Genomic DNA, 9413 nt, shown 5'->3' with positions numbered 1-9413 from the left:
CCATGGAAAAACCGTGTTCCACAAAACCAGTCCCTGGTGCCAAAATAAGTTGGGGATCACTGCTACAGGGGTTGTGTCGACAATGTGAAATTCTATAACTAATACTGAAATAGATTCAAGCTGATTTTATTTTATTTAGGTGCAATTTTAGGCTATTCAAAATTGACCTGAGGCACCAGGGGAACCTGAGTCAGTTTCTGAGCAGATGAGAGAATTGTTCCAACTTAAATTGCTAAGCCCCTTGGTTACTTGGCTGAGCTTATTTCTGTGTTTTAGAGCCTATATGTATTTTGGCTTCACACACAAATTATTAGGTGGGGATTATATTGGGCTCCATCCCATAGTTTCTTACTAAAAAATCTTTAATTCTCCCTTTTGGACATTTGAAAACAGGCAGAACAACTCAAGTTTGTAAGAGGAACCAAGTAAGAGAGTCCTCCATTTTAACCTTTTGCATTAATCATACCAATTCCTCCCAAAATTTATACAAGCACTGAACAGAGAAGGGTTGTCCTTGCTTTAAAGTATTAAAAGCTAAGAAATACTGACATCCAAGCTTGCTACTGCTGCTAAGTCGCTTCAGTCGTGTCCGACTCTGTGCGACCCCATAGATGGCAGCCCACCAGGCTCCCTCGTCCCTGGGATTCTCCAGGCAAGAACACGAGTGGGTTGCCATTTCCTTCTCCAATGCATGAAAGGAAAAAGTGAAAGTGAAGTCGCTCAGTCGTGTCCTACTCTTCGCGACCTCATGGACTGCAGCCTACCAGGCTCCTCTGTCCATGGGATTTTCCCGGCAAGATTACTGGAGTGGGGTGCCATTGCCTTCTCCGACATCCAAGCTTAGAGCTACTGAATTATCATTAAAGGAGGGTGACCTAGAAATCATTAGAATATCAACCTTAATATCTGTAAAAATAAAAAAAAATAGTCTCATCAGATAGGAAACATATAGGTTAAAAAGTGCAGGATTACAAGTTCAGAAATTTTTACACTTAGAAAGAATTACAGTTAATATCTTAAGAGGTAAAGAATAATGAAATTGTGTCAAATGATGTGACAATCTGGGCGGGGGTTGCAGGTTTTCATGAATAGGCAGAAAAGACAGGTAATTTTAAGTATGACTCCAGTTGGGCAAGCGCCTTCTCAGTGCTGCGCAAGTCTTAGAGACAGCCTGTGTGAAGGGCTTGATGTAAGGATTGTAAATAACAGGAATCAGCACATGCCATTAGGGTCACTGTCAAGAATCCTGCCCCATTCAGGGCAGGATTGATCAGGTTTGATCAGTCCTTAGTTGGGGAGCTAAGATCTCACATGCCTCACAGCCAAAAACCCAAAACATAAAACAGAAGCAATATTGCACCAAATCCAATAAATACTTAAAAGATGGTCCACATCCAAAAAAATATCTTTAAAAAAAATAAAAAGAACCCCATCTCATTCAGTATCTGGATCCTTTATCTCAACAAGCAGACTAGATATTCCTGGTATCATTTGTCATAAACAAATCATCTCAACAGTAAGTCTATTTTAACGTGGAAAGAGTCGAGCTAAGCACAGAATTGAGAGGAATCATAATGTTGATATTTGTGCCCTAAGGAACTATGCAAGTGCAGCATTTTAGGTATTTATAATTTTATAAATAATTTTATCCATGCAGATAAATATTGTCTAAGTGCAATTCATAAATGTGCAACTGACCAACAAATTTACGCTTTTGAGTTTCAGTTACAATCTCATTAAATTTATACAGAATTGGAATATTTAAGAAAACAAGTTTCGCCACATTAATAAGCTTAACAAATCAGATTTGTTGTAATAACAACTTGAGGATATTTGTTGGTTAATTGAAGTGCTGAAGAATATAAAAATATTGAATTCATAAAAACAGTGAAGTTTAAAGGGAAATCTAAGTAAGTTTAAAATCGTGCCCCAAACATTAAAGTCTTCTTAAAACTGAGTGTTAAATTTTTCTAGACTTAAAAATAGAATAATAATATTTATAAAATGAACTTAAAGGCATAAGAATGTCTTATCTTTTTTCAGTTTTATTGGTTTGGTCCAGGAATCCAATCACTATTCTCTGCACATCTCTTGAAGCACCTCTCCAAACTTAAAGCAAACATCTCCCTTTATTGCCATTTATTTAGGAGAAGTTCTTTTTTATTATTTCGTGGATGTCCTCTATTCTCTCAATCTTCTCAATCTGGAAATCGCATTAGATAGAATATAGAATTTCTGGATTTATTTTCCCTGTATACGAACTTCTCTTTCATGCTTTTAAATCTATTGACTCCTTGTACTGGGAGAACTTGCCATTTCTCAGCTTTTATTTTGGCTGCTCCTGTAGCCCCTCAGGACTCTTGCCTCACCTTCTTAATCCACATCTGAGATACAATCACTGCAATCTTAACTAATGAGCCCTGAGTGACATGATGAGGAGGACACCAAGATGGTCATAACCTGATCTCCTGCTCCAAAAATGAGCTGGCGGTTGGTGCCATGCGAGGCTAAAGTTCTGTAAGAAAAGGCAGTTACAAGTCACAGAAATAGCTGAGGAGGTATTACCACATCCACTGCCACGTTGATACTGCGCTGAGTTATTTAAAGAGTCTCTTTTCCTTGGTTATGGCATGTCAAGCATGGGATACCTATGAAGAGGTTTGCAAAAGCTCAGGCGTTGAGACTGGTTTTTGGGAAGAGTCAAGATAAAATACAGACAAAAGTAAGGGAGAATGCTCTTCCTTTACCCCTTCTTTGGTGAAGGTTCCATAAAATTATAATAATGGTGTTTAATTCATTGCTCATTGCAGGGACTAGAGGCAGACAGCTACAAACTATGAACTTAGACCTGAACTAGAAGTTCCTCCTCTGAGAACTCACTTGTGTTCTCTCTGTGCAGAAACTGCAAGATATTTCTGCTCTCTCATAAAGACTGGTTGTATATTTACACTTATACAGTTTTCCAAATTCCAGCCTTAATCTCATTCATGCTAATTATCCTAGAGTTCCTGCTCTGGGCTAGGTACCAGCAATGCCATTTTCATGCAACTGCAGTTGATAGCTTACGCTTTTGAAAAAAAAATTTGCCAAAATCATAGAAACTTGCTGGGCTAGGGGAAAAAACCCAAGATATAAGACACATATGGGGCAGAATGCCATGATCATCTGGGACCACAATCTGTGAGCATTTCGTAGGCCAGAAATGTACTAGGGTCTATTGCACTGGTCAAGATAAATCTTTAGGCACTCACATCGGCTTTCTGTTATTATTATTCTTTTCATTCTCACTCTTCCTGCCTTCCTTTCTCTCTTGTTCTGTTCTTATTTGCAGTATTCAGGACCACTGTGGCATGCAGGATCTTTAGCTGCAGCATGTGAACTCCTAGTTGTGACGCGTGGGATCTAGTTCCCTGACCAGGGATCAAACCCAAGCCCTGTGCATTGGGAGCATGGCATCTTAGCCACTGGACCACCAAAGAGGTCCCCAGCTCTTTTCAGCCCTTACATTAAAAAAAAGAAATATATCTAGTTCTTTGACCTAAAGAATCCACTCACCTTCCTCTTCAGTGTCATATGATAAGACCAGACTGAGATGACTTTCAAGATGTGTCAGTGCTTCTGGAATGCCAGGGAGCTCTGGGTTGTAACTGCCCATGTGTCACCTCCAGCTATCTGCTGCTGCTGCTGCTGCTGCTGAGTCACTTCAGTCATGTCCGACTCGGTGTGACCCCATAGACGGCAGCCCACCAGGCTCCCCTGCCCCTGGGATTCTCCAGGCAAGAGCACTGGAGTGGGTCCAGCTATCCGCTAGACTGCCTCTTTTCCTTCCTATTCAGGTTAACCGTCACGGACTCCAGCGGTGCTCCTTATCTCTTCTGTCACAGCACAGACTGGCCTTTCTGAATAATATGTACTAAATTAGCTTTGACTTTGTCTGAGAGCCTCTAGATTCATAAAATATGCCAGCTGGAAAATGACTCATCCAATTTAATTCCCTAACTTCAGAGAGTTATGGTGACTGTTAAAACCCTACAGGCTGGTGAATGGTAAAGCCAGAATGGGAAAGGACTTCGGACTCTCCACTGGGGGCTACGTAGTCTACCGATGAGGGAGCGGCACTGACTGTTTACCCATGTATTCCCTAAAAGGCTTCTCCTTGTTTTATCCCTTCAGTTATTTCAGCAGAGGGGATGGCATGGTGGCCATACAAAGCCATGTGATGCTTTTTTTTCCCCCCTGTGGATAACATCCTAACTCTCCTTTCCTAGATTTTCATGGCTTTTTTGCCATGTGCCCTTCTGTAACCATGGATCAGCCCTTTTTTCTCCTCTAAAAGAGTGCACCACAGGATGACTTCCGGCTTGCTTTTTCCAGGGGAGAACACAGGTGCTACAGAAAGAGATGTCTCACGAAAAGGAATTTTGGGGTCACACAGCTTCTTCTTCATAACATAAAGGTGGGGTACAGTTGAATAACAAAAACAAATATCTAAGATGTTTGAACCAAGGTCCATGTATTCATTTATTTCTCAAGGTAGCATGAAGATAAAACAATTGAAATTCCATCTATAATGAGTTACAAATGATAGTAAGCTCAGGAACCTTGAGCATATATATCTAAGCATATATATCTATAAGGCAAATAAAACAAATATGTTTCAGAATGTGGGCATCACATTTTAGCTAACCTGAGGAAAGCCACTCCAAGCCCCCAACACCATGACACCAAGAATCATTCTCAACCAATCGTTTTCCAAACAAAAGGTGAAAAGGCAAAACTGTGGCTAATAATAATAGAAGAAAAATTTCATCCAGAAAGACTGGAGGCCCATCAAAGTCACATCTCTTCTTCTGATTCTTGTTCTCGTTCAGCATTTTTCAGGAGCCCAACTTCTGAGGGGCAGAACCTCGTCAATCGAGATTTAACCAACCTGAAGACAGAATGAAAATCATCTCGTATTATGCTGTTTAAAATTAAACCTCCAAATTATCTGTATCTATAATACAACAAACTCCAAATGATCTGTGTAAATGGAAGAGGTACCCCCAAAAAGAAAATCACTTTTATTTGTCTTTGGAGCTACCTGCAAACATTTTGTGGATTAAAGCTGCATATAAGCAAACAAACACAATAAAGCTCTAATATGTAATGATTGTTTGTATCATATTCAACATTTATAACTTTAATAGTTTCTAAAACAAACAAGAGAATCTCTGGACTGAAGTAAGCCCAGACGAAAGAGCTCAGCTGTGTGTTAAAGAAGCCTTCTCTGAGAAGGAAGCACACAAAGGCATCTCCTTCCCCCACGTTGAGCCCCATGTCAAGTCTGGGCTGTACTGCAGCCCTTACTATCTATGTCTGCAGAGAGCTGCTTCTTTGCTGGCCTCAAGCTGCTCTGTTGCATGTGATGGTCCTAGATGCATTCAGAAGTTGAAAGAAGTGACCTGTATTCTTCTAACTATTTGCATAGATTAAGAGAATCTATAGGTGTGGTCAGGAAATTATCATTTTGGCATTGGAAGATATGAAACTTCTTGGTGGCAGAAACTCAGCAGGCTCTTGACTTCTCTGATGTAATAAAAACTAGGTAAAGCTTTTCCTGTGCAGGATTATTTGTGAAGCCATCTCGCTGTGACTATTTCAATAAAACATAGCTAACTTTCAGAAATACACAATATGGAAACAAACTGATAAATAAAATCATTCTCATTTTTGGGGAAAAAAATGTCACTAGCCTATCTGTACCTATATACTTGTTTCCTGCCTTTCTGCTCCCAGTGAAGGTCTGGCCCACCCCTCACAATATACCTAGTTTTCACTTGTGCTCTGGATCTCACTAGAGTATGAACTTCCGAAGAACAGAGACTTCATCTTATTTACTGCCTTAACTCTTGCCAGAGTCTAGAACGATGTCCGGTACAGAATGCCTCACCACATATTTAATGATTTAGTGGGCTTGTGGAACGATCTTCCCGGAGTTTACATCACTCACCTTGTTGTTCAGTCACTCAGTCGTGTCAGATTCTTTGGGACCCCATGCACTACAGCACGCCATGCTTCCCTGTCCTTCACTATCTCCACAGTTTGCTCAGACTCAGTCCATTAAGTCGATGATGCCATCCAGCCATCTCATCCTCTGTCACCCACTTCTCCTCCTGCCCTCAATCTCTCCCAGGCTCTTGGCACCAGGTGGCCATCAGAAGTAATTCTTCAGTCACTTGCAACTCACCATTAATTCCTCCAACACACAACTGAGCAATATCAGTAACATCTATTGACTTATCAAGAGCCAAGAAAAATGACTCAAAGTCATTTGCCTTGATAATTAGTTAACCATTGACCTTGCTCCCAATGTCCTCAACTCCAATGCACTACTCTCATGAAAGACCAATACTTCTGACTAAGGGGACAACTGGGACAGTGTGTCATTTTTAAACCCACACAGTCACCTGCATATTGCAAAATCTGACTATGTGCTAAATGAAAGGAATTAATTAGTTACTTCATTCATTAGATTTATTCTTGATGACTCCTAGAAAATAAAGAACTGTCTACTTATTACCAACTAATTGTTAACACAGAATCTAAGGACTCCTCCTTTTCCCACATCTGCTCTCTGAGTTGTATCTGTTGCTGTTGTTGTTCAGTCATAAGTCATATCCAACTCTTTGCAACTCCATGGACTACAGCATGCCAGGCACCCCTGTCCTTCACTATCTCGGGGAGTTTGCTCAAACTCATATCCATTGAGTTGGTGATGCCATCCAATCATCTCATTCTCTGTCACCCCCTTCTCCTCCTGCACTTAATCTTTCCCAGCATCAGGGTTTTTTCCAATGAGTTGGCTCTTCATATCAAGTGGCCAATGTATTGGAGGTTCAGCTTCAGCATCAGTCCTTTCAATGAATATTCAGGACTGATTTCCTTTAGGATTGACTGGTTTTGATCTCCTTGCTGTCCAAGGGACTCTCAAGAGCCTTCTCCAGCACCACAGTTTGAAAGCATCAGTTCTTCGGCATTCAGCTTCCTTTATGGACCAACTCTCACATCCATGCATGACCACTGGAAAAACCATAGCTTTGACTATACAGATCTTTGTTGGCAAATAATGACTCTGCTTTTTAATATGCTGTCTGGGTTGGTCATAGCTTTTCTTCCAAGGAGCAAGCATCTTTTAATCTCATGGCTTTTAATCTCATGTCACCATCCACAGTGATTTGGGAACCCAAGAAAGTAAAATCTGCCACTTTTTCCATTTTTTCCCCCATCTATTTGCCATGAAGTGATGGGACCAGATGCCATGACCTTAGACTTTTGAATGTTAAGTTTTAAGCCAGCTTTTTGGCTCTCCTCTTTAACCTTCATCAAAAAGCTCTTCAGTTCCTCTTCACTTTCTGCCATTAGGGTGGTATCAGATTGAGGGATAGAGTAATAAAAGGAAGTGCAAATAATTGTTATTTCTTGGAATCATGCAAGTCCAGGAAATTAAGGTCAGGGTGTGTCTGGGCTTTTGCTCCCACATGTTCTTTTCAGTTAATATAAGAGCAGAGCTGAGACTCTGGGTATACTTCCAGAGTCGATCTGGAAATCAAACTTTCAAAGGCAAACTACAATCTGATATGAATTTGTTCATTTCTATTTTGTTCTTCAATATGGCTCACAAGAGTCGTCTCCTTGAAGACCAACCTGAAAATGGGTAGTATTTCTCTGTCCATCCAGAGGGGCTTTTTAAATAGCTCTGTACCACAGTGGTGTCATATATGAAATACAATAAAGATTTCATAAAGATAGACCTGTCCTATGAGCTGTCATGAGGAGAACAGCAGGCATGGGACTAGATGAGGCAATCCTTAAATCATTATTCTGGAAAGCTGAAAAGCACGGCTTCATTTTTCAGAGATTTGGGAGGTAGGAGTTTCATAACCCAGTTTTGTTTCCATGGTGATCTTTGTGCTCTGTCAAATAAATTCTGATAGAATGTCCTCAAAACCCATCAGCTGTGACTGAGTTACAATCCAGTTTCACAGTCAAACCATGATGAACAGATTTTCAAAACTCTTCATGACTACAGGAACTACATATGACCTCACTGAAAGTTTGTATTTATTCTTCATGATATTCTTTAAGCTACTGCTTAATGTTATATAAAAATACACTGGAACACATGTTTTTGGCCTTATATTTCAAGAGCAATATGAGAGTGAAACTTAAAAGCATATAAAACAGTATTTCCAAACAACTGAACACTATTTGAGTAGTTCTGAAACAGATCTGTTAAAATAGAAATAAGTGTCTATTGGGTGCCTATATAATTTTGACAGCATGACAAGAGCTGTGAGAGATATGAAAAAAGGTCTTTTCCTGCCGGTGAACAATCTAGGTAGCAGATAAGACTAACATGAGCTAATAGTAAATATCACAAGATAGATCGCAACTGTTAAAATGTGTGTTAGAGACTAAAGTACTGTAAAACTCATGAAGGGAGATAAGCAAAGACTAAAACAATCACAGAAGTTTTCACAGGAGAGATGAGCATTTAATTGGGATATGCCAGGTAGAGGTAACTATGTGGTCAATAAGTCAAAGGTTCTGGGTAAGGAGAGCCAATTGAAACAGTAAACATGGAGTTTCTGGTTTCCAGAAAACTAAAGGTGGATACGAGATTCATTAGTGGTCTGAAGGTTTTTGAAACAGGAAGAGACAATAGTCTTCTTTTGGCTCTGGATGGGAGCTGACATGGGGTAGAGAGATTGCTTGAATGCCGGCTTTATTCTTGGAGGCGGCACAGCCCCTAAGGAGATGAGGCCCAGAAGTCAGCCTAAAACAACAGAGGAAGAAGTCAAGTTTCACTCAATGACAGAGTGAGCCTTAACCACCAGCACATCCATATGCTTTGAGGGAACTGAATAGGACTAATAGAAATCACTCAGTGAGAAGGTAGAATTTCCCAGCACCCATGGCACTTAGACCTCTGTACTACACTGTGCTTAGTTGTTCAGTTGTGTCTGACTCTTTGAGACCCCATGGACTGTAGCCCACCAGTCTCCTCTGTCCATGGGGATTCTCCCAGCAAGACTACTGGAGTAGGTTGCCATGCCCTCCTCCAGGGGATCTTCCCAACCCAGGGATCGAACCCATGTCTCTTGCACTGCAGGTGGATTATTTACCATGTTAGCCACCAAGGAAACTTAGACCTCAAGTATGGGGTAACTACAGATCAAGGTAGGCTGACCGAAAATATACCAGAGACATAATGGAAGCTAGACCAGGAAAGGACTTCCTCACCCAGAGACACAACACCAAAGCTCTTTAGCAGTGAAGCTCAAAGAAGCACAGAGCAGGAGAGATAACCCGGGTAAATGTCTAGAGAAAGGACTAGAAAGCTAGTTCAGGCAGAGTCTGAGACCCCTCTG

The 9413-nt window shown here is 40.6% G+C and overlaps 1 protein-coding gene across 4 annotated transcripts in view; it reads right to left on the bottom strand.

Moving 5' to 3' along the window:
- Positions 1-4496: 4496 nt before the first annotated feature.
- Positions 4497-9413, bottom strand: part of LOC138419381 (transmembrane protein 45A-like) — a 110994-nt gene continuing 106077 nt past the window's right edge. For 2 of the 4 annotated variants that reach the window (XM_069552255.1, XM_069552241.1), the window contains one exon: positions 4497-4930. In XM_069552255.1, the coding sequence (XP_069408356.1) occupies positions 4837-4930 (94 nt within the window). In that variant the 3' untranslated portion in view covers positions 4497-4836. Of the gene's footprint in view, positions 8819-9413 lie in introns of all 4 variants that reach the window. The other 2 variants (XM_069552245.1, XM_069552235.1) reach the window with 2 other exon arrangements.

Source organism: Ovis canadensis, chromosome 1, assembly GCF_042477335.2.
Source record: "Ovis canadensis isolate MfBH-ARS-UI-01 breed Bighorn chromosome 1, ARS-UI_OviCan_v2, whole genome shotgun sequence".
Lineage (NCBI taxonomy): Eukaryota > Metazoa > Chordata > Mammalia > Artiodactyla > Bovidae > Ovis > Ovis canadensis.
Note: the sequence above shows the minus strand (reverse complement) of the source record. Positions and strands in the feature narration are given on the sequence as shown.